The 27944-nt window shown below is 43.7% G+C and overlaps 3 protein-coding genes across 3 annotated transcripts; 2 read left to right on the top strand and 1 right to left on the bottom strand.

Moving 5' to 3' along the window:
* The first annotated feature begins 1696 nt into the window (after window positions 1-1696).
* Window positions 1697-15422, top strand: rela (v-rel avian reticuloendotheliosis viral oncogene homolog A). Its single transcript, XM_080519003.1, is given in 12 exon segments — window positions 1697-1883; window positions 3270-3302; window positions 3429-3565; window positions 5563-5708; window positions 8518-8609; window positions 9961-10095; window positions 10659-10763; window positions 12040-12255; window positions 12355-12435; window positions 12735-12818; window positions 13030-13415; window positions 13417-15422. Coding segments are annotated over 12 exon segments (1851 nt in total). The 5' UTR covers window positions 1697-1876; the 3' UTR covers window positions 13846-15422.
* Window positions 15423-15460: 38 nt separating this feature from the next.
* cUnh11orf68 (chromosome Un C11orf68 homolog) lies at window positions 15461-16806 on the bottom strand. The gene is made up of 2 exons (XM_080519477.1): window positions 16743-16806; window positions 15461-16434 (listed from the first exon to the last, which is right to left on the bottom strand). Exon 2 carries the CDS (start codon window positions 16415-16417, stop codon window positions 15677-15679), a length of 741 nt encoding a protein of 246 aa, XP_080375603.1. The 5' UTR covers window positions 16418-16434; window positions 16743-16806; the 3' UTR covers window positions 15461-15676.
* A 2885-nt stretch (window positions 16807-19691) lies between these two features.
* On the top strand, window positions 19692-27899 carry drap1 (DR1-associated protein 1 (negative cofactor 2 alpha)). The gene is made up of 7 exons (XM_080519451.1): window positions 19692-19850; window positions 20242-20314; window positions 21246-21339; window positions 21521-21646; window positions 22358-22448; window positions 23167-23255; window positions 26833-27899. The coding sequence occupies exons 1-7, from the start codon at window positions 19809-19811 to the stop codon at window positions 26993-26995; spliced, it is 678 nt and encodes a 225-aa protein (XP_080375577.1). The 5' UTR covers window positions 19692-19808; the 3' UTR covers window positions 26996-27899.
* The last annotated feature ends 45 nt before the right edge of the window (window positions 27900-27944 follow it).

Consider the following 27944-nt stretch of genomic DNA (forward strand, 5'->3'; position numbering starts at 1 on the left):
GGATTTCCAAATTTCCAGTGTTTTCAAAATGCTTCTAATGTGTTGTTTCCAATCATAAAACAACTTTTATAAAATACACGGCCGCGTTATAAAACGTAGGATAGGCTCATCTTTCTCATCAAATTGAAAGGTTCCGCATGTGACACGCAATTCCTTGTTTTTCTCCTATTGTAAAACTCTTCTGACGTGAAGAGGAAGTGGAAGTACGGACTTCCTTATATTTTTCACTTTATAAGTAATTATCATTAATGACATAATTAGGACCCATGGTCAGTAAATAGTATAGACTTCAGGAAAAAACATATGTTAATATGTTAAACTTTAACAAGAAAGAAATGATAAAATCACCATTGTGTAATTCCTTCCATTAAATATTCTTCTACACTTCAAAAAGGATCAACAAAACTCTTCACTTTTGTAATTTCAGTCTTAAAAAAAACCAAATATGGAACAAGATTGAGAATGTCGTTCCACAATGCTAATTAATTTACAATGGCTTCTTTATTTTACTTTCCAGCACTTTCCAGCCAACATACAGACATTTCTGTTCTTCTTTGTACCTAGAATGATAAAATTCATTCATACTGTCAACATAGGGGAAACTAATTTATTATCCCAATACTGTTTGTGGAGCAGTTAACTACATGGAAATAACTTATATAAACATATATGTTTTAATATAGGGTTTGATATAGGTTTTTAATATATGTGACATATATAAAATTGGCCGTTTTCCTATATTATGTGTACATAAATGCACATATATGTACACACATACTTGCATACAGGTACCTATATAGGTACATATATGCACGTATATATGTGTGCATATATGCACCTATATGTTCTTCTCACAAAATTGTTTTTTAGTTAGTTCTTAGTTATTTCCTTGATAATGTATGACAGTTGCCAAAGTGAGATATGGGCTATATATATGTGTAACTAAAGAAGCAGTACAGAGGCGCTATATGGCCTGAATATTCACATATATGCACCTCAATTTAGCCTATATGTGGCAGATATACACATATATGCAGCATATACGTGCGTATAAACTGCTTAGAGGTTTCATATAAGCAGTGTACGAGTCATATATAGTCATATACGAGTCATATATCCTCGTATAGGTTCTTTCCACGTGGGTAACTACACGCTTGCCTGTTTAGTTAGAACTAAATGAGATTCTGTCACTTTTTTGATAAAAAAAAACCCTACTTTTTCATTTATGAGATGAGTGTTTTAGCTTGTTTATAGGTAGTTAATTTCCCTATAAATTGTAATAGACAGGGATTTTTGGTCATTTTTACGCTTTACAACAGATTTTGAACACATGGAAGAGTAAGTTTGTCAAATTATTTATTAAGTTTATTAGGGACGTGCCAATATGGATACTTAAGTTTGACAGCGAGTCAAACTTGTTTAAAAAAAAAATACAGTAAAATGTTTTTTTTGTGATTAATTAAATCAAGAAGCGAAAGGGAAAAAGGATTAAGATATTTATTGAAAATGACAAAATACTTTGTGTGGTCACCAGAGGGGCTCCGTAGCTTTGGTAGCTCTGGGTCGTGGAGGATTTGGGCCGCCGACGGCACCGGAAGTGGCGGGGGAGAAGCGAGCGTTCTCATCACCGGCAGCTTGACGGCAGCGGTGGGCGGAGTGACGGAGGCGCCCCGGTCCGCCCTGTCAAGAAGTTTTTCCGAGTCCACAGCGCGGTGTCGGGAGCGTCCGGAGCGACTTTCTAATCGAAACAACAACAACAAAAAAGAAGAAGAAGAAGAAGAAGAAAAAAAGAGAGAGAGAGAAAGAAACGCGGCCCGGGGGCCTTGACAAGCGGCGGCGGCACACGGAGGAGCGTGAAGCCGACTCGGACGCAGCCATGGACGGTGAGCGGAGCCGCGGCTCCCCGCTGGAGGAGCGGAGCCGTGCGGGGAGTTGTTTGTGAGCTCAGGGGAAAACCCCGCGTGTCGCAGGAGGAGTCAGTTAGTTGCGCGAGGCAGCGTCAGAAACAACTTCGACTTTAACTGTCGTTCTGAGAAAACACGCTTGTAAAATGATATAAAAGTGATTTAATGCCACTTTTCGAGTGGAAGCCCCCCCTTCCTCCCCACCAACCCCGGGGTTGCGTCTCGCGCCGCCACAGCGGCCTGCTGCTACAACAGCAGAACCTCGCTGACAAAACACCCGATTTAAAGCTTTTTAGCTATTTTCTAAACATATGCAACATCAGTTGCCTTATCAACGCGGTGTCGCGTATTATCAAGCAGTCAACTTCCATTCGGCTTACATGTAACCCTCGAAATATCACTAGGTTTTGTTATAAATCGATTTTTTTTTAAAGTGGTCAACCCTGCTCGCAAACGCCCACTTCAGGCACCTTAGACGGAAATGATTTAAAATAGCACTCTGTATCGCGGCCTCTGTGGCCATAAAGCTCAATGTATGTGTGCCGATTGGAGGAGCTTATATAGAGCAATACACCAAGCCATTGTTTTCACTGTATAAAAATCTAACACGTGTCATCCAGCCATTGAACATTAAATAGGAATATTTTACGAAGGAGTCTGGCTGGAACTTTATTCATGATCCCTTCTATAGTTTTATAGATTATTAGATGGTGTCAACTTGTGCACATCCTAATCCTTGCCTGCATTAGGATAAAATACGGTGTTTTGGATGATGTTGTGTTGAGACGAGTAATGAAATGCCTTTAAAAATATAAAGGATCCTTTACAGTAAATTTGACACATTCGCTTCAGAAGCTGTGTTTTTGATATAGATGGATGAGGGCATATATATACCTGGCTGATGACGTAATTAGATGAAAGATGAAATCCAACCTAAAATTGCAGGATCCCCCCCCTCAACATTTTAGGCCGCTAGGTGCATGTTGCAGCTTGTAAAGCGTCAGGTGAGAGACGCTGAGGATCTCCAGCAGCAGGCCCGGGGTAATTGGACTCCGTGTCTCACACCCTGCCTGTCATTGTTTGCCTTTTTTTCCCACGCGCCTGTTCTTCTCTGCAGGGAACTATGACAGGCGCTTTATGAACAGTCATTATATTTAGCTGGGGAAAACGTCCTTCGACCTCCTCGGGACGCGTGCTCCGCAGTCTGGTAGATTTCCACTCCGATCGCGCCTAAAATGACAAACTCTTACTAAAAACCACAAATATGTGTTGAGGGGAGTTTTTTTGTTTGACTTGTTGCCGTCCCCGTGCTGTGTCATTGCGGCGAGGTTTGGACTAACATGAGGTCCTCTGTGTCCTCCCCAGGGTGCCGATGGAACATGGCCACACTCAACCCAGGTGAGTTCCCGTCAATGCCGCGAGGCTCCGCCAGCAAACATCCCCCCTCCCCGATCGATTGTGACTCGTGTTGACACAAGCGACCTATATCTCACCGCTCCTCCGCTCTGTTCCCGGTCCCGGCAGCCGCCTCCTTCATCGAGATCATCGAGCAGCCCAAGCAGCGGGGCATGAGGTTCAGGTACAAGTGCGAGGGGCGCTCGGCCGGCAGCATCCCCGGCGAGAAGAGCAACGACACCACCAAGACTCACCCCGCCATCAAGGTCAGTCCTCAAGGTGTAGACTTAACCAACCAAAAGAACCTGTCGAGAAGCTTAAAACTTGGAAAAATGGTTCGGTTCAACTGTTTAACAAAAAATAAGACTTGATCTAGATAAAAACAGACCAAAAACTTTAGTTGAAAAGTTTAAAACTACTATAAATAGTTAGAGTAAGGTCAAATGAGTTAAACTGCTCAAAATACCCCACTTAAAGTTGGTAAAAACATTGCGTTGAAAAGTTTAAAACTACAGCCTGACGAGGGTAAAACCACTGCAAAAAGTTAGACGAAGGCAAAAGAGAACATAAAAACTACAAATGGCGCTCGTCACCAGAAACGGCTTTAATTAAAACTACTGGAATGGCTAAAAAATAGTTTTATATAGAAGCTAAAATTGCTAAAAACTGTTGTGAAAAAAGGGGAAACCATTGAATTGTCCCAAAAGAAACTAAAATTGGAAGAAAAAAAAAATCCTTTTATAGAAAACAGCCTAAAACTGTTAAAAATAACTAAAAATAGCTAAAAGGGTAAAACATACCTAATATATAAAAAAAGAAATCCTTGTTTTGTAAAAAAAAAAAAGACTTAATCTCGATAAAAACGGACCAAAAACTTTTGTTGAAAAGTTTAAAACTACTAAAAATAGTTAGAGTAAGGTCAAATGAGTTAAACTGCTCAAAGTACCCACTTAAACTTGATAAAAAAAAAAATTGCATTGAAAAGTTTAAAACTACTACAGTGTGACGAAGGTAAAAGAGCAAAGAAAACAATTGAAAAGTGACGTTGAAACATTTAAAACCAAAGTCAGACGAAGGTAAAAGAGAACTTAAAAGCTGCAAATGGCGCTCATCACCAGAAACGGCTTTAATTAAAACTACTGGAATGGCTAAAAAAACAGTTTTATATCGAAGCTAAAATTGCTAAAAACTGTTGTGAAAAAGGGAAAACCATTTAATTATCCCAAAAGAAACTGCTAAAATTGAAAAAAATAAATCCTTCAATAGAAAACAGCCTAAAACTGTTAAAAATAACTCAAACTAAAAGGGCAAAACATACCTAATTAAAAAAAAAAAAAAAAAAGATCCTTGTTTTGTAAAAAAAAAAAAAAACTTCATCTTGATAAAAATGGACCAAAAACTTTTGTTGAAAAGTTTAAAACTACTATAAATAGTTAGTCAGGTAAAATGAGTTAAACTGCTGTACCCCACTTAAACTTGATTAAAAAAAATTGTGTTGAAAAGTTTAAAACTAGACTCAGACGAAGGTAAAAGAGAACTTAAAAACTGCAAATGGCTTTAATTAAAACTACTGGAATGGCTAAAAAACAGTTTTATATCGAAGATAAAATTGCTAAAAACTGTTGTGAAAAAGGGAAAACCATTTAATTATCCCAAAAGAAACTGCTAAAATTTAAAAAAATATTAAATAAGAAACAGCCTAAAACTATTAAAAATAACAAAAAATAGCTAAAAGGGTAAAACATACCTAATATATATTTTAAAAAAAGATCCTTGTTTTGTAAAAAAAAGACTTAATCTCGATAAAAACGGACCAAAAACTTTTGTTGAAAAGTTTAAAACTACTATAAATAGTTAGTCAGGTCAAATGAGTTAAACTGCTCAAAGTACCCACTTAAACTTGATTAAAAAAATTGCTATTTTAATAATTTAATTAATTAAAACTACTGGAATGGCTAAAAAAAAAACAGTTTTATATAGAAGCTAAAATTGCTAAAAACCATTTAATTATCCCAAAAGAAACTGCTAAAACTGAAAAAAAAAAAAAAAATCCTTAAATAGAAAACAGCCTAAAACTGTTAAAAATAACTAAAAATAGCTCAAAGCGTAAAACATACCTAATATTAAAAAAGAAAAAAAAATCCTTGTTTTGTAAATGACAATAATTTGAACCTTTTTCAAACGTAACGTCATTCCCCACTCGATAAGCGGACCGACGGTGTGTTTGTGACGCTCGGTAACCTTCGCCATGCCTCCCGGGCAGGTGCACAACTACAGCGGCCCGCTGCGCGTGCGAATCTCCCTGGTGACCAAGAACGCGCCGTACAAGCCGCACCCCCACGAGCTGGTGGGCAAGGACTGCAAGCACGGCTACTACGAGGCCGACCTGCAGGAGCGGCGCATCCACAGGTACGTCCACGCCGCCGGATTTTTTTCGTTTGTGTCGCCGGGCCTCGATTTTTTTTTTTTTTTTTTTTTTTTTTGGAGCGAGCGGGCGCGTGCCGTCGCCGTGGCGACAGGAGTTTTGCCGCCGGGGCGTGGAGACCGGTTGAAACATTAACCGGCAGGGTTCAGAAGGTCCCGTCGGCAATAACCCGGCAGTGACTGTGTAATTAACCCGTGTTTACAGTACTGGAGTACTGCGACTTTACCGTCAGTGATGAAATGCAAACAGACGAGTTGTACTGTAAGACGCAGGGCCGTCTGGCCTCAAGGCTTACAAAGTAAAACGTTGAATTAAATTGCATAATCAACTCGTGAGTCAATGACGACGGCTGTTCAAACCCTGTGGCGACTGTCCATTTCCCTCCCATTGTTCATGTTTATAGATTATTATTCTCTGCACGCGTACTTAATTGTAATTGTAATGACGCCACATTTTGATGTTGGTTTGGCCTCATTCGGATTAAAACTGACTGCGTTGTGGCAAAAACGAGTTGTTTTTTTTTAACATTTTATTCACAGAGAGCTTGACCTTTGACCCAGTCGCTCTCAAAATGTAACGGAACCTTCCTTGATCAACATAAATCATCCTGGGAACTTTCCTGTAATTCGAGTCGATGGATTCAAAGATAAATAATAAAGATAAATACCTTTTTTTTTTTTTTTTTAACCGTCTTCAAAATTTAGAGACGGAAAAGTTTTGTGTTTTTTAGGGAAAAGAAATAAAAAAAATAATGTATTCATTCATAGAATATGGGACCGGCAGTCATGACACTCTGGAAGCAAACATCGTAAAGTTATTGTCTACCTGCTCTCGAGTTGGAGCGTTTTCTCTCGTTTCTATGGAGACGGCATTGGAAGTTAAAAAAAAAAAAATCCCAACGTTTTCAAAAAGTTGCGTTTTTAGTGGCTCCGAGCAACATTGTTAAAAAAACCAAAAACGGACACCCAAATAAAGCAAAAAACACTGTAGAGTATCTGGAGAGAAGCCAGACAGGTCGCCCCCTGCAGGCCAGCAGAGGACGTGCGGTATTTTCCACGTTGTCACTTCTTCAGGAGATCAATTTCGCACGAGGAACGTTGTCGAAAAAGAAATGCAGCGTCGACGTGCAGGCTGAAGGACGAAGACCAGAGTCTGCATGTTTGCGATGCGATGATTGCCAGAGCAGAAGCAAACGAGGAGGGATTTCCCGTAAACACAAACGTGTGTTTGCTGATAAACAACAGGCTTCGGTCAACATTTGAGTTTCCGACCTTTCGCGGCAGATTTTGGCAAACAAAAGCGCAAGTCCAGTCTTTTTGTTGGCTTTAAGGGTTTGAAGAAAAACCTGCGTGTGCACAGGGCATGGTTTGTTTACTGGATGGCACCAATAATAACAATAATAATAATCGATCGTATTTATAACACACTTTACATTTAAACAATCCAAAAGCTGCTACAGGAAACGTTTTAAAGGTAACTAAAATAAAAGAAACTGTTAAAATTGTAGGTTTTATTGGATTTTATTTGGATATTGGCAAATCAAACCAGTCGATACGCAAAAAAAAGAAGTGTACTATTGCAACAATAACAATGTTCCTGTGCGCACTGACTCGTGTCTTGTGTTTTTCAAAAGTTTTATCTTGATAGTGGCCGTTGCTTTTTTTTTTTTTTTTTTTTTTTGCAAATGTGTCACCTCAGAAATGCTCCGGTGGGATTTCTACACGTTTGCCTTTCAAATGGCGGCGTTTCGAAAGCGACGTGACCATTTTATTGCTCGAACCAAAAAATAAAAATAAAGTGAGCTTTCATGAAAATGCCCAACATTATTAACGTCACGACTGAAAGGAACGAGTGTAAATACCAGAGCTCCTCGTCTTCATTTTCTACATTACATTTTTTTTTTTTTTTAAATCAAAGCAGTTTGCTGACTTTTTAGTCGTTTGTCTCTTATTTTGGTGGTAAAATCATCTTTTGGATTTGCAGAGCTGGAAAGCGCAGCAACGATTCATCACAATTTACTTGGTCTCCCCCCCCCCCCCCCCCCCCCCCACAATAATGAAGTTTATAGCAATAGCTTTGATTGGCTTTCAACTTAATTAGCCGTCACTTTCTTCAGGTGGGACAAAAGGACACGCCCACTTTTTAACAGGAACCACAACCGGTAATTCTAGATGTTTCCGCTGACTCGACAAGCTTCCGCACGGCCAATGGGAGACGACGTGACTCGGGAGCTTTTAGATCAGCAGATTCCTCAGGGTGTGTTGACGTGACGCAATATTTTGTTCTCGTCGAGCGCGGGAAACGACAACAAAAATCAACAATACCGGGACACGTGACGCTCGCGTGCAGAAGAACTCTCTGCGTCTGCCCCGTTCTCCAGAACGTGTCTTGTGTTCGCCCGTCTCCATGGCGACGGAGCCCTAGCGTTTTCGAAAAGTTCCACCTCGGGAACGTCGAAGTTGTCACAGCAGAAAAAAAAATACACAAATTTAAACTCTGGCTAAACGTGGTTTCATGAGTCATTTTCAACGTGAAGGTAAAAGTTTTGTTACGTTTTTATTTGTTTGGAAACATTTTGTTTTCCCAATGTTTCTAAAACGTGCACATCTACACTTCTACTTATCGTCTGCGTCAGCGGAGACACTTTTCTCACATACGTCAGATACCAAGTATCAACGAAGGACCCTTGAATGTTTCCGTCGCCGCGTCTCATCACCAAGCCACAGCGCCAACTAGTGGCCTGGCATGCAAACTGCAGCCTCACTGGTTTCTGTCTGTGACTGTGTGTTTCAGTTTTCAAAACCTGGGGATCCAGTGTGTGAAGAAGAAGGACGTGAACGAGGCCATCACATGCAGACTGCAGACCAACAACAACCCCTTCAACAGTGAGTCCGTTTTATTGTTGCAGTCTGGAAAGCATGAGCCAACTTCCTTTCTTTTTTTTTGACCTTTTACATTTATTAATTTTTTCCTCTGTAGCGCTTTGAGATGTTCTAAATGTGAAATGCATTCTAAATAAAATTAAATAAAACTTCTTATTATTAATGTATTATTTTGATATTTTATCCAATTATGGTTTTAATTGTATTTTTAAAATAAAATTGGTTAGATTATTTATTTAAATCAATTAAAAATAATAAATTGTGTTGAGCAATTCATGTTTTATTAGATTTATAATTCATTATTTATTAATAAAAACAATAATAATATTTAGCTCTTGGAAGTATTTAGTGAAATATATTCTATTTTATTTTTAGCACATACTTGTATTTATGTGCTTTATTTGTATTTATTTGGCATGTTTTCATTTTTAACCATTTTGCCCACTTTTACCCCCCATTTTAGCCTTTATTGTCACAGTTTTTATTAACATACAGAATGAGCTCATGGCAGTGACAGCCGCTGTTAAACTGTATTTTAATTAATTTTATTTTCATAGAAATTCTGAAATTCATATGGTTTGTGAAAGTATTGTCTTTATTAATTTATTCAGTAGTTTTTTGTTCGAATTAACCTGCTATCATTAAAACCATGCTAGAAATTAGCAGAAATTAAACACTTCTACATGCTTTTTGAGCTGAATTTATGTTAATGCAACACTGACTTAGCATCCCTGTCATTTAATTTGTATTAAAAAGGATCTAGTATAGCTTATATAGTTTATACTTTTCTGTTTATAGCTAATTCGACAGTGTAGTATTAACCTCTGTCTTTAGACTTCAGAATTGAATTTGCTATCATGGAGTAAATACAGTATATATATATTTTTTTTAATTAATCAAAACAGTCTTCTCACTTTTTTTTTTGAATTATCCTGCCCGTGGAAGACGCTACTTTGCAAATAACTGATTATATACTAATACATGGTATCTGAAAATGTGATTTTTAGCTGTTTACTATCACAGATTATAGAAAGATTTTTTTTGTTGTTGTTCTTGAAGAACTTGAGTTTTTTTGAACAGCTTCTCATTGTTTTTTAAGCTCCAAAAAGTGGATTTAAACCTTTAAAAAAGTGGATTTAAACCTTTCTTAAAAGACAAAGTGAGTGAATATAAACTCAGACATCATCTGCATGCACACATATATATATATTTATGTTGTTTTTGAAGGCTGTCTGTTAGGACAGCAGTGCCTGTGCTCGCTGGCGTTCAGACTCTGGCGTGAGACAGGAAGCCAGACTGTTATGTGGCCTGACGGCGTGCCCACACCCTTTCCCTCCGCTGTCTTGGCCTGCAGTTCCCGAGCCGAAGGTGTGGGAGGAGGAATTTGACCTGAATTCGGTGCGGCTCTGCTTCCAGGCCTCCGTCACCCTGCCCACCGGGGAGCTGTACTCCCTGGAGCCCGTGGTGTCCAAGCCCATCTTCGACAACCGTGAGTTTTTTTTTCGACGCGGACGATCAAGTTGAGGCGTCTTCCGCACAAGCCGTCGAATACGTAACGTCCATTTCTCGGAACCCGCAAGTCCCTCAGACACTCTTTGTTCCTCTTTGCTCGGTACAATTTCCTGTCGGCGCCACGGTTTTGACAAGAATTGACCTTGAACACGACCACGTGAAACCCCATTAACACCAGATCACTCGCAAGTTATAAATATACGTTTAGCTTCTCGACAAACTGTGAGAGACGTATTTATTAAATAAACAAGACTTTCCTAACAGATCAATATCAGATCGATATGACCGGCCGGAGAGTGAGAGTTAATTAAAAGGCTATTTTGGTTTCACTGTCTTTTTAATTTTATATTTATTTTGTTTTGTCCAATTATTATTATTTTTTTATTATATATCACTTGTGAAACTTCTATACACTTGTTTGAATGTGTTTGATGCTGTGGACTTATATGAGGGGAAACAATGAAAATGAAAATGGGGGGGAAGGAAGAAGAAAGGACAGACGATGGATAATAAGCTGAAGGATTGTCGTCTGCCCCCCAGGAGCGCCGAACACAGCCGAGCTGAAGATCTGCAGGGTCAACCGCAACTCTGGGAGCTGCAAGGGAGGCGACGAGATCTTTCTGCTGTGCGACAAAGTGCAGAAAGGTACAATAGAGTTTACTCAGGCTGCGTCTCATTTCTCCCCCTCAGCCCTTCATCTTACCCCTACCCCTCTGAAATGCGCGTTCACGAGAGTCTGAGGGGTGAGGGGAAGGGCTATTCACCCCTCTAAACGAAGCGTTTACAGATGGACACTTTAAACAGAGGGGTAGGAGGACATGGCGCCGAAGGACTCGCATTTCACATATATACGCTTCTAAAGTTATATAAACCTGTTGTGTTTTATACCAGTAAGAACGGCAGTAGCGCTGCCGTATGGAGCTTCCGTGTGTATTTGTTTGGTAGAGACCGTGTTTATAACATTTTATTATTACACTGTAGAGTTCCAAAGTCTTCTAATATGGGTGTTTTGAAAACAGGGACGCAGAGCAAACAAGGAAGCTCCTCCGCTTTCACATGGTGAACGAGGAAATATTTCTGAAGTCCAAATTCAGCGCAAAAACTGAAGTAATCCATGTCTCCATCTATTTCTTGGCCTTGATGTGGGATAGGGTGAAAACGAAACAAAGCAGCCAAGCTGCTGCAACACGTTGAATTTGGGACGGCGTCACGATGCTCCTACTGGAAAATCAACAAACATCCGTGGCTCAGCGCTGCTGATATAACGGCACCGTATTATGATGTCACAACTGTGAGACGGAGCGAGAGGGGGAGGGGGGTCCCAAATCTAGGGGCGGAAACGTTTACCCCTTTGCCTTTGCCCTCATTTTGGAGGGGAAGACGGAGGCGGAGGGCTAAGGGGTAGGGGGAGGGGTACAAAAGAGAATTGGGATCGGGCCTAACACTTCCGTGAATTATTGAACATAAAATCAACCGAGGGTCTGCACACAAAAACAACCGACAGTGCCACCTCCTGGCCTGGCATGTTAACTCGCTGTCGTTAAGCGGAGCCTGAGAACCGTGAGAGGCGGACGTGTGTCCCGAGTTGAAAAGATGTGACGCAGTCCGTCGCGGGATGAAAACAGAGAGTGAGGCTGCGGCGTTTGTCCAGTAGAAGAAGAAGAAGGAAGCAACAGGATCCTCCAGAATTGGTCCTTCCATAGTACGTCTTAGTGACCATGTGAGGTTTTGTTCTCGCGGTCAAATATCCAAGCAGTCTTCAAAGTAACCTGAAAGTAAAGCCGACAGCCTCAATCGATAATTGTCCACTGTGAAGCTTCAGTTGTTGTTTCAGAGTAACCGCCGCCGCCACGTTATTTGACGAGAATTTTGAAACGACCGTTCTCTTAACACCGGTGCTTACTTCCTGTCGCCGCCACAGAGGACATCGAGGTGCGCTTCTTCCAGGACTCCTGGGAGGGGAAGGGCACGTTCTCCCAGGCCGACGTCCACCGGCAGGTGGCCATCGTGTTCCGCACGCCGCCGTACCGCGACACCAACCTGACCGAGCCCATCCGGGTGAAGATGCAGCTGCGCCGGCCCTCCGACCGGGAGGTCAGCGAGCCCATGGACTTCCAGTACCTGCCGGCCGACCCAGGTGAGGCTCCGGCCCTCGGTTCCACCCCCCCCCCCTGGGGGCGGACGTGGCCTGAACTTGGCTGACCTAAACTCTTGTGTCTTTTCATGACCCCTGCAGACGAGTACAGGCTGAGTGAGAAGAGGAAACGCACGGGAGAGATGTTCCAGGGCCTGAAGCTGGGGCCCATGCTTTCCACCGGTACGTAGACGCCGTCACGTTTAGTGGTACTCCCAAAGTTTCTGTTTTAGACTGTTTTAGATAGATAGATAGATAGATAGATAAATACTTTAATGATCTCCAAGAGAAATTCACAAAGAGTAATGTGTTCCGTATGGTCAGATACAAGAAGCTCCTTGATGAATAATTACAACAACAAAAAAGACAGAGCGAGACAAACAAACACGTTGCTGTTGAATAATTTACACGACTCGTATCTGTTTGAGGGTCTTCAGAGTCGTCATGCAAACTTGACTTCTCCTTTCCTGTTGGATTTTCAGTGTGCATTCCTCAAGACAGACGCCACATAAGCCAGGCCCGGAGGACCGGCGCGGCCAAGCCGCCACTGATGAGCGTGCAGCCTGGTGAGCCGCTAGCTCCCGTACATGTTACTGTCAAAACACGTGACCTTGGATTCTTTGTACTCGTTTCTCATTCTTCAAGTCTTTTCCCTCACTTTCTGTCTGTTTAAATTCTGGGTTGGTTTTTTTTCCCCGAGTGGGGATTTCATTTCTCGATTCACACGATCCCATTCACTGTTCCTCATATCCTCATTTCTCACCCTGTGTTTTCCAGCCGCGGTGGCGCCCCCTGGTGCCAGCGGAGCCAAACCCCAGGCCCCGTTCTCCTACAGCCAGCCCGGCCAGCTCTTCTCCGTCCAGCCCAAGGTGGAGCCGTCCCTCTCCCGCGCCGCCATGCCCACGAGCCAGACGGTGAAGATCATGGAGAGTCTGAGCCTGGGCCCGCAGCCCAAGGCCCCCCAGGTGCTCTCCTTCCCCCTGTGCGGCTCAGCACCTCCCTCCACCTCCTCCTCCGCCGCCGCCTCCTCCTCCGTTCACCAGGACTACCCCACCGTCAACCTGTCCGACCTCCACGAGTTCTTCCCCTCCATCTCCCCGGCCGGACCCCCGGAGGTGTCGGGCCCTCCGGGCGCCACCGCCGCCGGCGGCCCCCCCCCCTCAGAGCGCCGGCGGCGGCGGCCCCTTCGGCATGCAGGGCTCCCAGTTCAGGGTGGACGTCGACGAAGACATCCCGGAGTTCCCCAGTTTCTCCGAGACCCAGGTGCCGGGAACGCTGGACAGCCTGAACATGGACGACTTCATGGGCCTCCTGAGCGAGGCCCCGGGCCCCTGCCATCCCACCGCCGCCACTTTCGCCGCCGCACAGAACAGCTCAGCCTCCGACAACCCAGGCAGCCCCTGTATGAACTACCCCAACAGCATCGTCCACCTGCTGCAGAACCCGGGCATGATGGAGGCGCCGAGCAACAGCAGCCACCGGCCGCCCGTGCTGGACGACCTCGACGAGCTGATGTCGGCCGACGAGGACCGTCTCATCTCCATCTTCACCTGCGGAAGCCACGCCGGGTTCGTGTCGGGACACCAGACTTAGATCTGTGTGGCGTTTTCATCCCCCCCCCCCCCCCCCAACCAAAATGAGACACTTTTCACAAAACCACTCGCCACCAGGACTCCCTTTTGTTACGATTCCAGACGAGCCAGGGCGAGAAAACGTAGCAGAAAGACTTGTTGGGTCGTCTCCTTGTTGGTTTTGCACAGCTTTAGCCAACGTGATCCCACTTGAATTAAAAGAAAAAAAAATCATCCGGTAAATGTCAATATGTATACCTTTTTAAGAAAGAAAGAAGAAAAAAGAAAAAAAGCACCAAAAAAAAAAAGTTTACGATACTTTAATCTCAATGGAACATAAACACGTGCAGCTTGCTGTTGTTTTTGTACTTGTCAGTTGTAACGGCGGCCACGGACACGCTCAAGTCCAGTCCGCCTTTTTGTTATTTTAAAGGTACACTATGTAAGATTGTGCTACCATGCATTACTTATTGTTCTGTCATTTCCACTCCCAACAGTTTCACTTTTAGCAGGGACTTCTTCCGCATTATTTGAAGAATTAGAGCAAGAAATCAATGCTGCGGTTCTGAAATTCCGCCTGAGTGTCTGCAAAGTGACGACTTGTTTGTCAAACTCCAGATTCGGAGGTGACTTTTTTTTTTTTTTTTCCATCAGAATTGCAGACCCAGATGAAAGAGAAACGCTTGTATCGTGTACTGTAGAAACCCTTCCAGTACAATATAAATTCTTCAAACTTATTCGGTCCAAAGCTTCTAGCGGCTAAAGTAATTTCTCAAACATGACGACTCGGGGAATTTTATGACCGAGTCGATATCTTCAGGATACAAAGTGTGCTGGGTAACTAGACTCACTTTAAAAAAACAAAAAAACAGACATTTCATTTTTCTTGATAAAGACAATTTGTGCACGAGGTGGCAGCAGCAAGTTACCGACTCACTGTACCTCCTAGTGTCTAGAAATGGTATTGCAAGATTCATTTGGGTTTGGCAAGCTTTGTATGTATGTTACTTTTGGGTTGTTTTGTAGAAGTATTACATACTGTACCTTTTTAAACGTGTAATAAGATGTTTGTCTTTTTGAGGAGGGGGGGGCTCTTCTCCAGAGATTTTAATCTGGAGGTTTGCAAGTAGCTCAAATGAAGGTCTAACTGTAAATAAGCATCATTAACTGCAGCTTACGTCACTTGTAGTCATTTCAATAACGACGACAACCATTTCTCACTCTGTGGAAAAATTATACTTTTAGAAGATCTCATGTTGATTCATTCTGAATGTTCCACAATGGTTTTCCCAAAACACCGCACAGCAAAACGATGAAACATGTATCGCGTATCCAAAGTTAACATGAAATAGCGCACTTAGTTTCCACGCTCGAATGAATAAACGAACGTCACGTCCTGGAAATAGCCCGACGTGTCTTGAAACGCACCACTCGCCTACATCGACAGCACACAGAGACGTCTTCTCACGGGGGTATCGACGATTTTTTTTAAATATCGGTATGTGCCGAAACGTCTCATCGATGTATTCATGCCTCTTGTTTTGTTGTAACGATCGACTGTCATCCAATAAATAAATAAAAAAAGCACCACATGGAACAGCTGGACTTCAATGGTTGACTTTATTTGGCGAGTCTGTAATTGTGGGTCAGCACAGAACTGAAACGAGGACCGTGTAGAAAAGAAACAGCGCAGAAACAAAAAAAAGCTCTTCTCACTTGGCAATAACAAAAACAGGCCGGTTGAAAATCAGAAAGAAAAAAAAACATGATTTGACGAGAAAAGGAAGAGCCGGAGGTGAAGATTTGAACAGTAATGTCAGAATCGCACAGCCCAGCGAGCCGGGACGCAAAACTTATGTCACCTCCAGGTTGGTGACTTTGTTGACGATGTGCGAGCGTCTGGGGACGCACTCCAGGTCGAACTTGCTCTCGTAGATGGTGGGACACATCTTCCAGCGGTTGTTCCTGTAGATCCCCAGGTAGGAGTACACGTCCGGCTTGTAGGACAGCGGGCACTTGACCCCCGTGGCGCGGATGACCGAATCCAGCCTCATGACCTCGCTCTCATCCGTGAAGTCCTCGTTGTAGGTACAAATGACTTGGCGGCTCTCGCTCTTGGGATTGAACGGGCTGACCTTAACCGACGAGATCTTGCCCTCCACGGTGGCCCTGGCCACGCACTCCCACGCGTGGTCCACCTTGAAGCCCGAGTCCAAGTGCATGAGCCACTTGCCCGAGAGCACGCCGTGGTTCAGGGCCAGCTCCTTGACCGTCTGGAAGTTGACGGGCCTGGCGCCGACCAAAAGTCTCTCCCAGCTCTCCTGGAGGCCCGACACGTCTCCGCTGCACCCGCTGTGGGTCGGGCCCAGCACGGCGATCCACCCCACGGGGCTTGCCCTGCCTTCCTCGTCCCCGAACCTGCACACCTGCGAGGGCCTGTTGGTCTCCAGCCAGCCCTCGAACTCGGACCTCGGGGTTTTCCTGGAGTCGAACACGATCCAAGGGTCCATGTCCGCGGCCATGGACTCGGCCGCGTAGGTCTCTGCGGACGGGGTCACACCCCCGCCGTCTGTGGGGGCTTCTTCCTCCTCCATGGTGAAGCCGGTGGAGCCTGTTGGCAGAAAGAAACACGCAGACGTGTGAACCGGCCTCTTCGTCTGCTGGGCTGAGCGTCACGCAACTACATAAACGTCTCCCCACGTGCACCTCTCACAACTCTGTGCCACATTTCCGGCTGACAAGTAAAATCTAGCTGCTATTAGCCGGCTAGCTAGCTTCTCTACAAGTGTACATTATGTGGAGAAAGAGGCGCTCGAACGGCGCCGCCAGGATCGCATGCTGAACAAAAAACAACCTTATAGGATGTAAATGTATATTTTAGTAACGATATTCGTGCGCAGGATGTACAGTTAACCGTACCAGTCGTTGTCGAACTTTATTTACCGTTGACGTCCCGCGCATGCGCAGAAGAGTTACGGCTGGGTCCTCCAACTTCTTCTTCTTCCGTTGTTTTTCTTCTTCTTCTCCTAGCTTTCCGGCAGGCTATAAAATGTCGCACGGAACAATGCTACCCTCCAACGTCCAAACACGATATTACTCCAGGAGCTTAAATCCTCTCATGGAACCCAGAGGAATGGAGGGATTTTAACACTGCTTTCAGAAGAGAGTCAGATTTTTCCCGTAACTCTAAAACCGTTTTCAAGGAAAACACATAAAATCTCTGGTTCTCCACACTCCCACAAACCATTCAGATGTTTATCACTTTTTTGAACGACTTCCTGCCCCAATCTCAGCCTGGTTCAAATCACATCATCTCTCCGCCCCAGTAAACTCCTCCACTTTTTTTTTAACGTTTCACTGAAGGTTGCACAGAAATAAAAATGCAGACCCAGTCTCAAGCTCTTTGACTTGCTAAAAGTTCAGCAGAAAAAAAAAATAGACATATTTATCTGATGTATCATCTGAAGAGCAGAGACTTCCCAGAGAAATTTGTTAAATAATATATCATTAAGTTTTATTATTACTTTTAACTGTGAAGCCCTTTGTTCAACCTTGGCAGTTGTGTTAAATGTGCTATACAAATAAAGTTGGATTGGATTCCTTCAGTGGATCTTTTCAGTTTTTAATCCACTTTTTTTTTTTATATGCATTTAGTGTCTTTTCTTTTTGTCTAACATGTGTTCATATTCTACTTTTACAGAAGAAGCAGAAAACGTATTGAAGGCTCAGTTTCCACAACTACAATAAAGCTGTTCTGATGATCAGTGATGTCAGTCAGCATTACTTAGTAACCAACTACTCCCATATGACCATTTTATCTTTCAGAAAACAGTAATCTAACGCATTACTATTTCCAAACTAGTAATCAGATTAAAGTTACTTCTCCAAGTGGATTACTATTGCAGCACCCTGCAGGACGAGTTTCTTGTCTGTAAAGCCGCTTTATTAAACTGAACCTGGCCGCTGCTTCTTTCTCCTCCAAATGGACACACGCGCACAATGTTCCAAATTTAGACACACAAACTTCTAAGTGTTTTTTTTGTTGGTATTTTTAATGAATAAAAAAACCCTTGAGGTTGGGGGTAGAGGATGGAGGGGGTGAACAGATGAAACTGTAAGAACATGTAAAACACTATACAGTATAAAAAAAACAGATGAAATTGAACCGTAAGACAATATAAAACACACACGAACTACAAATCATATTAAACACTATATTACAATTAACCCTTCTGTGGCAAGGTACTTCTGTGTTCTGTCAAAAAAACAGCCGATGAATGAATTATTAGGAGGGTAAAAGTCTCCCACTGGATAGAGATAATCCTCAGCTTTAAAATGAGGTATTATTTGTGTTGATACGTGGACCAGCAAGTGAGCTATTAATGTTTTTTGTGGCTTTTCAAGCCTGATCTACGTTTGAGGGAGACCTCTCCAAGATGGCGGCGCTGTCGTTAAGTCACAGGCAGCGTCGGGAGGCATCTCGTGTCTATGGTTGCAACGGCGCAGTTGCCCGGTCGATAACTTTGCTGCGACGACCCAGTCGCCCAAAAAGCGCAAAGTCACAGCGAGTCTTTCAGCGGCAAACAAACACAAATACCGGAGAACGGCGTGTTTGTTCGCGTCGGATATGAGGAACAGTGAATGGGATCGTGTGGGATCGTCAAAACTTCGAAGCCGACTTGCGAGAACGCATCTGAGGCTTGAACCTCGTCGCTCGTTCGATTCACGTTGAGCGGTCGCTCATCACATCGTCTCCGTTTCTTCGCAACAAACACAGGAGCGTTCTTTCTCGCTCTTCACGCATGGTCGCCATTTTCGGTGCACAGCATCCTTCTTCTTCTTCTTTTTTTTGAGTTTTCTTCTTCTTTTATTATGGCGGTTGGTAAGCAAGAATTTGGTGCATTACCGCCACCTACTGGTTTGGAGTGTGTATCATAATGGCTTCGCCCTCCCTCTCAACAAATAAAGAATACAAAAAAAAGATAAATAAATAAAATTGTTTCCTCTCCATTTAACTTGCTCTCCCGAAGAGCTCGTGTTTTATGGCAGTAAAGGAGCATTACCGCCACCTACTGGGCTGAAGTTGGAACGTGATCAGGCAGTTACAGTCCACACGAGAGTTTGACCTAAATTTTTCCTATTAATCTTGTTCTCTGTAAAAACCTAAATAGACTCCTCACTGTCTCATCATCTTCTGCTCTAAGTAAATTAGTTACATTAAAGACCCCCATTGTTTTCTCAACTGCTTCCATTAATGCTTCTGCTTCTCTCCTCATATTTTTTTTTACCCTCCATCATGACATTTTGCACCGACTCAAACATCCCACGCTGTTGACATTTCCATTGTTTATGTTTTCACAATTTATTAAGTGTCCCATCTAATCCAGTATGCCCAATCTTTAATTGGGTCATTTAAGTATCTTCCTTCCGGTTTCTTCCTATCTTTCTACCCTCACCCACCTGTTTCTGTTTTCTGTCCCTGTTTCCCGAGATTCACAATATTCTTGCTACCCTTTTAATATATGTTTGAACCGGCACAATTTGTGATTTAAGAGATTGTTTAGCCAATATGTCGACGTTCTCATTTCCCTCAATTCCAACATGCGCTGGAATCCAGACAAACTATTGCCATCAACTCCATAGATGGTCGACAGCACGGCGTCCTTGTCTACGGGGTTGCGTGGACCAAGTGCGCATGTGTGGAACGCGTGTTGCCGCGAGCCCGGAAGTGGGGCATGGACACAATAGTGGGCGCACCCGCGGTCCTACAGACATACACTGCACAAAGCAACCGGCGGCCTTTAGGACCCAGCGGAAGCAGACGGAGCCGGCGGGCGGAGTATGACGACGACGACGTGCTAACGCGTTAGCATCTCTCTTAGCCTCCGTTAGCCGTGGAGGGAAACCACACACACATGATAAAACAAGCAACCGGCGGGGAAACGTCGCATTTTGTTTTAATTTAGCCTCCAGGGTCATTTCAGTATGCCGAGCAAAAAGAAGAAATACAACGCCAGGTTCCCTCCGGTGAGTTTAAACTTTAGCCGGCTTTAAGGCTAGCTCACGTTAGCACACACGCTAACTCCAGTCGGTTTCTTAAATGCAGACTTTGCCCATTTCTAGGCACAAATGTTAATCTCTGTGGGAGTTAAAATGCAAATCTAAAAGACGAGAAGTTACCGAGCTGTGTAGCTGTTTGTGTGTGCAGTAGTACATTAGTGCAGCCGGTTGTTTTTAGCATGTTAGCTCAGCTGAGCTAAGCCTTTTAATGTTATCTATAGATGCACATCCTCTGCAGTGCTAGACTTTCTTTTTCGATTTCTGCGCCAAACTCATCATTTTTACCTTTAAACATAGATCCATGGGCTTCTTTGAATTTTGCTTTGGTCAATGTAATCGTTTTGTGTTCTCATTGCAGGCAAGGATTAAGAAGATTATGCAGACTGATGAAGAAATAGGAAAAGTGGCTGCTGCAGTACCTGTTATTATTTGTATCCTTCCTGGTTGAAAAAAACAAACAAACTTCAGTCGCACGGATTTTTGAGGTGCATGTCGGTGTGTTGATGATCACTTTTAAATCAGAACAAGTTGACGTATCCCTGATCCATAAATCTGAACTCTGTAAAGGGTTCAGTGAGTTTTATTCCCTCATCGTTTGTAATGACTTTGTTAAACTAGTTCAGTTTCTATGGTTTGTTTGTGTAGCAATATTCAGATAAGGCAATTTACAGTGCTTTAAAAAGAAATAAATACATACAATAAATTAATATATAGGGATCAGGAGAGGCATAATGGTAATAAAATAGGTAACATCTAATGCTAAGTAAGTTATAGTGTATAAATGCCTGTTTGAAAAGCAGTGAATGTCAGGATGAAGTTTGTTCTACAGGTTAAATCTGCTCCAACTTGTTTCTTCTGGCTCTGAAATGCTTTGATACACCTCTTCCTGAGGACCTCGGGACTCTGAATGTTTCGCATTCTACTCTTCAATCTGAGATGTATTGAGGCCTGAGATCATTCAAAGCTTTACAGACAAGAAGTGAGATTTTGAAGTCAGTCGTTTGGCCCACAGGCAGCCAAATGCAGAGATTGAAGCTGGGGTGTAATGTGCTCCACCCTCTTCGCGTTGCGAGGACTCCCAATGAGCTGCAGCTGTCGAATAGATTATTTACTGAGACCTGCGAAGACGCCGTTACAATAGTCCAGCCTGCTGAAAACAAACACATGGAACACATTTCTCAATCAGAATTCTTTTAATTCAGATGGTCGCGAGCTGATTTTGTTAATGTCTTGGAGCCAGAATTTCACCATCTAAACCAGGTGATATAATGGGAAGTACTGTATATATATATATATATATATATGTGTTTTATTTTTCCTTCCTCCCGCTGCATGACCATTTCCTTGACCCGAGACCTCAAGCTCGAGCCCTGGAGCTGTTTTTGGAATCGTTGCTAACGAAGGCCTGTCAAGTCACCCAATCGAGGAACGCAAAGACGATGACGACGTCACATCTGTACGTGTCCTCGTGGGTGAATAACGACGAGCAACCGCCAGAAATAATGTCATTTTGCATAACACGCGGCAGAAAAGTCTTGTAGATTAGTTTTTTTTTTTGTAAAACAAAAAAAGCCAAACATTTCAACGAAAGCTTCTGGCTCATTGGGAGACGGCGTCGTTGGCCCGTGTGTTTGCAGAAAGCAGTGCATCGAGCTGGAGCAGCAGTTTGACTTCCTGAAGGACCTGGTGGCCACCGTGCCCGACATGCAGGGCGAGGGCGACGAGAACCACACGGACGTGGGCAAAGAGAAAGTCCCCCGCAGGTACCGCCACACCGCCGAACGATCCAAACGCCTCAGTTCTGGTTCACGACGTTGGAATCGTTGCTAAAACAACATCCGTGTCAATTTCTTGTCTTGGATTGAGCCTTTTAATGTCGCTGTATTTCCTGCGTTCTCATAAATCTAGTGAGGTTCCAGAGGTTTTCCCCACGTCGGGGGGTCAGGGGTTTACCTTTTATCCACTTCATTTAATCTCCCAGTACTTCTGAAGGGGGTAAAAAAAAAAACAACCTGACAATTTATTGCTTGTAAATGAAAAGTCATTATTAATTTAAGCAGTGCTTTGAATTAAAAAACTAGAAATGGTTAGAATGAAGCAAACTGTTTATATCGGTTGTCCCTGAAATATATTGTATTAATTTAATGCCTGGTTTACGTGACGTTTGGAGTGAATAGCCATTGTTTTTGCGGTTGCACTGTAACATTTTGAAGACAATGTCCGGTTCCACGGTAATGCTATGATGGCTCTATAGTGTGTTTTTTTTCTTCTTCTAATAAAATGACACGCAGACGCACAACTACTGTATTGTATTTTAAGTTGGGTAATTTAGCCTCCCTGCTCAGTGTTTTCAGGCCCTCTGAAGATTTCCGTTCATCTTCAGTTGAGCTCAGCGTGGGGACGTCGTCGTGTCGGGCTAAGTTGTTGCTCTAAGTTGTTGAAACTTCACTTCACCGACGTCTTTGTGTCCCCAGGGGTCGGAAACCCGGGACGGGCCGCAAGAACGGAGGCGCGAGCACCAAAGGCAAGGACAAGAAGCTGTCTGGAACCGAGTCGGAGATCGAGGTGAGGCTTCAGGAGCACCGGGGCCTTTTCACACACACGTCGAATAAATTCGGGTCAACAGACCAACTTGTTGAAATAGCTGGACTGGCTAATGACGACCTTCAAAAAAAGCGAATTTGTTAACAGATAAGTGTGAGATTAAGGATCAAAAGGCTCAAAATGAAAGTGTTGAAGCAGCTGAATGAAATGGCCAAATGTTAAAACAGCTCAAATTGTTCAATTGGATAAGAAAAAGGAAAAAAAAGAGAACAAACTGTTAATGGAGCCACTAGTTAAAATGGTTAAACCCGCTAACGAGGATTAATAAAGCTCGCATGAATAAAACAGCCAGCCCGGCTGATAAAACGGCTAAACATGTTTTTTTTTTTGTTTTTTTTTTTTAAATGGATGATTAACAATAAAATGGCTAAACGACTAAATAGTTAAAATACTAAAATAGCCCAAACAGTTAAAATTGGCTGAGAAAAAGAAAAATGGAATGAAATTGCTAATAAAGCTGAACGTGCTCATGAAATAATATAACCAGTCTGTGTTAAAATGGCTAAATTAGACAATAAGTATAAAAGTGGTTGAAACCTGTTTTTTTTTAAACACTCAGCTCCCAGTTTGCTTGTCCTGGTGGTGAGATTCATCATCTATACGAGCTTTAATGAGCCAGCGACGGCAGAGAGTTTATTATTATCTGGGCTCACGGTCCCGTTTCTTGTGGCTGAAACAGGGCGACTCTGAAGACAGCGTGACGGACGAGGACGAGGAGGACAACTCCCAGTCCAGCACAAACCTGCAGGCCGCCTCCAGGTTCCACAGGTACGGAACAGCCGCTCTGCAGCGGCACGCTTCTTTTTCTACACGACTTCTCGGTGAAGTAATGAACAGTGGCGCAGAAGAAGAAAATACAATCCCGTCCAAAATATAAAGACGTATGAAGTCATTTCTTTCGTAACGAGTATCGAGTTGTCTATCTGGTAACTTGTGGTCACAGACTGTAAGAAGCCAACGTTAATTCATCACAGCGACGTGCACCATCCATCCATCCATCCATCGTCCACCATCCATCATCCATCATCCATGCGTCCTTCTGTGTAATCAACCCTTCAACTGACCGACCAACCAAATCTCCAACCCTCCAACTGACTCTCCAACCAACCCTCCAACTGGCCAATCAACCAACCAACCGACCCTCCAACCGATTGACCGTCCAACCAACTCTCCAACCAACCAACCGACTGACCGACCAACCAACCCTCCAACTGGTTAATCAACCAACCCTCCAACTGGCCAATCAACCAACCAACCGACCCTCCAACCGATTGACCGTCCAACCAACTCTCCAATCAACCAACCGACTGACCGACCAACCAACCCTCCAACTGGTTAATCAACCAACCCGCCAATTGGCCGATCAACCAACCAACCGACCCTCCAACCGACTGACCGTCCAACCAACTCTCCAACCAACCAACCGACCCTCCAACCGACTGACCGTCCAAACAACTCTCCAACCAACCGACTGACCGACCAACCAACCAACTCTCCAACCGACTGACCGTCCAACCAACTCTCCAACCAACGAACCGACCCTCCAACCGACTGACCGACCGACCAACCAACTCTCCAACCAACACTTCGACCAACCCTACAACCAATCAACCAGTCTACCCTCCGACTGACCGGCCAACCCACCAACCCTCCGACCGACCCTACAACTGATCGATCAACCAACTCTCCAACCAATCCTCTGACCGACCTCCCTACAACTGACCGACCAGCCTACCTTCCAGCCGACCGACTCTCCAACCAACCACAGACCTTTAAAAAAAGATCACTATTCTTTCAATCGATCACCACAATACGATCTGGTCGCCAACCAGCGTGACTCTAATTGGTTTTGAAGTTCAGTTCTCAGTCCTTTAACTTCAATTCAACATGATGAGTTGACTTTCAGATTAAATCTTAAAAGCGTCACGTCAGACGACCTCGGCGTCGATCCACGCCGATATGATCACCGTTGGAACATAGAAGTCACTTCACTTGCGTCTTTCCCTCCCTGAACGAGTCTCCCGTGTCTCTCAATAGTCGTTTTTCTCTCTTCAGAACAACGTCAATATTCCAAATCAAATCCTCAGAGGAGCTGCGCTTTTCTATCGATCCACTTTTCGCGGGCGGGAGTGAGCCGGCCGGAATGTGCTCCTTTAAAAGTGCTACAGTGAGACTTAAGCAGCTCATAATGTCGGCGCCACATGATGGATGAGTCATTCCGAAGCCTCCCGAGGCCCGCGGCTGCTGAAACGCCATGAATTCTCAACGCGCCACGAGCAGAAATGAGAATCATCAGGATTCTACTCATGCCTTTATCATCAGCCCTTTTTATTATTAAACAGGACTAATTTGTTGAAAGGTGTCGTTTCATAATGAAATATGTCAGTGGGATTAAAGCGGAATAATAATTTCACTCCACTTGGATCCACTGTTGCTCCATAGCGCCGAGCCTCTTTTCTCCACAGCTTTTCAACCAACAAACATTTGATCAGGATCGTTTTTTTTCCTTTTGTTTATTTTTTTACGAGACGAATCCAATTGAAATGAACTTCCTCATCTTTTAACTCCGCCACTCGGGCATCTTTTATATAACCTTTTAAAGTGAAAGTCTTTGGAAATGCAACTTTTTGAAAACTGCTTTCAAGGTGGAACTTTTTGAAACTTGCAACTTTTCAAAAAAATGCTCCTCCCCCATGCGTTTTCCATTAAAGCCATAGCTGATGACAACAGTGATTTTATGAGTGTACAAAAAAAAAGAAAAAAGTCAATGCATGAACTGTCCATGCCAAGTCTGTGAAGGACCTCCTCAGACTGTAGTGGCTGCTGGACGCCAGTAGATGGCGCTCTGCTCCTACGACAGTCAGTAGTCTGCTCCTACAGTCACAGGACACAGAACAGAGCAAACGCCAAACCCCATAATGCACAGCAAGAATGACGTGTTCATAGAGACGTGTTCATAGAGACGACTTCAAAATGACGTGTTCATAGAGACGAGTTCATAGAGACGAGTTCATAGAGACGTGTTCATAGAGACGTGTTCATAGAGACGTGTTCATAGAGACGACTTCAAAATGACGTGTTCATAGAGACGAGTTCATAGAGACGAGTTCATAGAGACGTGTTCATAGAGACGACTTCAAAATGACGTGTTCATAGAGACGTGTTCATAGAGACGTGTTCATAGAGACGTGTTCATAGAGACGAGTTCATAGAGACGTTGTCAGAGAGACGAGTTCAAAATGACTTGTCCATAGAGACGAGTTCATAGAGACGCGTTCATAGAGACGATTTCAAAATGATGTGTTCATGGAGACGTGTTCATAGAAACGTTTATATAGAGACGTCTTCAGGGTGAAGTGTTTATAGAGACGTGTTCATATAGACGTGTTCACAACGATGTGTTCATAGAGACGAGTTCAAAATGACGAGTTCATAGAGACGAGTTCATAGAGACGTGTTCATAGAGACGTGTTCATAGAGACGTGTTCATAGAGACGTGTTCATAGAGACGAGTTCATAGAGACGAGTTCATAGAGACATGATCATAGAGACGAGTTCATAGAGACGAGTTCATAGAGACGAGTTCAAAATGACTTGTCCATAGAGACGAGTTCATAGAGACGTGTTAATAAAGATGCGTTCATAGAGACGATTTCAAAATGATGTGTTCATGTAGATGTGTTCATAGAAACGTTTATATAGAGACGTCTTCACGGTGAAGTGTTTATAGAGACGTGTTCATATAGACCTGTTCTTAGAAACGTGTTCTTAGAGACGTGTTCACAACGATGTGTTCATAGAGACGATTTCAAAATGACGTGTTCATAGAGACTTGATCATAGAGACGAGTTCATAGAGACGTGTTCATAGAGACGAGGCTCAGCGACTGGGAAAGACACTTCAGATACCGTAAAAAAAACAAAAAAACACCAATAAAACCTCATTAAATATGGAGGACGGAGCTGTTTTAGTCTTTTGGGGGCAGTGGGATTACGTAAGCGGCGATCTCAGGACGTCTCGGCTCAACTGGGATTAGGAGTCATGATCCCACTGGCTTCTGGGAAATGAGCGAAGTGACGGCTCAGACTCAGAGTCTTTCCTTTATGTGTTTAACGGAGCCACGCTGTCGATGTGTTCATTTAATTACTTTCTGTGTAAACCTGTAAATCCACACAACACACTGCACACTCTTTCCTCAGTATGTCTCACTACTGACACCTGGTGGCCGAATGAGCACACTGCCTGTTATAAGTGATGGAAATATATATCTATATTAAAAAAAAAAAAAAAATAGAAGGCCATCAGTGTGTGTGGTCCAGTTTTAACGTCCGTGTGTCTCCCCCAGCTCCAGCGCCCCCCCCCAGTACCTCCCCATGGGGAACATGGTTCCAGCACAGCCGCTGGGCGCCGCCGCCTTCGCCCCGCCGCACCCCTCCATGATGAGCGCCGCGCCGCCGCCGCCCCCGGCGCCCCACAAACACGACGACGATGAAGACTATGACTCTTAGCCGCCACACACACACACACACACACACACACACACACACACACACACACCTCGCCCTCCATTCGAGGAGGGGGAGAGACTGTCGACCAGGAACGCCCCTCAAGGAACACGGGTTGTACATTCTGTGTTTTAATTTTCTTTTCTCCTCCCCCCCCATTTTTTTTTTTTTTTTTTTAAAAACATCAGCTTCAAAGAAAAGTAAAGAAAAAGAAGGTTTTTATTTAATCGTAGGAAACAAGGCGGATGTTTTTTAACCATTCGATTCTGTCGACGGGTCGGCTTTATGTCGCCTCTTAGCTGTTTCTTCTTTGGATTTATTCCCCCCCCCACCCCCTCGCCCCTCGCCCCTAGACCCCCTGGTGGGCATTTAAAGGTAAACATATCAGTCGTCACTCAGACTCTCAGGTTTTCAGCCTCTCTCACGCTGAGTCAGCGCAGTATTTGGACGGGAGGCGAGGCTCTGCCCGTCGGTCCGACCCGACGTCGGGCTGCAACATCACCAAGGAAGCAGGTTTTTCTTCTTCTTCTTCTTCTTTTTTTCCCCCCCAACTCTCCATTGACCTGCCCCCCCCCCCCCCAATCAGTTTCTATTTTTAAGTCCCGTTTTTATCTCGAGCTGCATCAGCAGGTTACCAACCTCCAGTGTTTGTCGTCGTCTTGCCACTTTGGAAGCTTGTATTTTTGTTTTATACAACCGTTTGAATCCCCCCCCCCCCCCGCGACTCGCCCAGCCACATCGTTTACCGCGACTCTTGGACCTCCCAGTTTCGTTTTAAAAAGTTGTCTCTCCCCAAGTTTTTTTTTTTTTTTTTTTTTCCAGTAATATACTCCACTTCTTCCTCTCTGCCCATCCTCCTCCTCCTCCTCCTCCCTCTTTTTAAATACTTTTAAATGTGTTTATCAGAAGCAAACAAAGCTCCCGAGATGGTTGTGAACAGACAGTTGACACT

Source organism: Blennius ocellaris (genome assembly GCF_963422515.1).
Source record: "Blennius ocellaris genome assembly, chromosome: 23".
In the NCBI taxonomy this organism is placed as follows: domain Eukaryota; kingdom Metazoa; phylum Chordata; class Actinopteri; order Blenniiformes; family Blenniidae; genus Blennius; species Blennius ocellaris.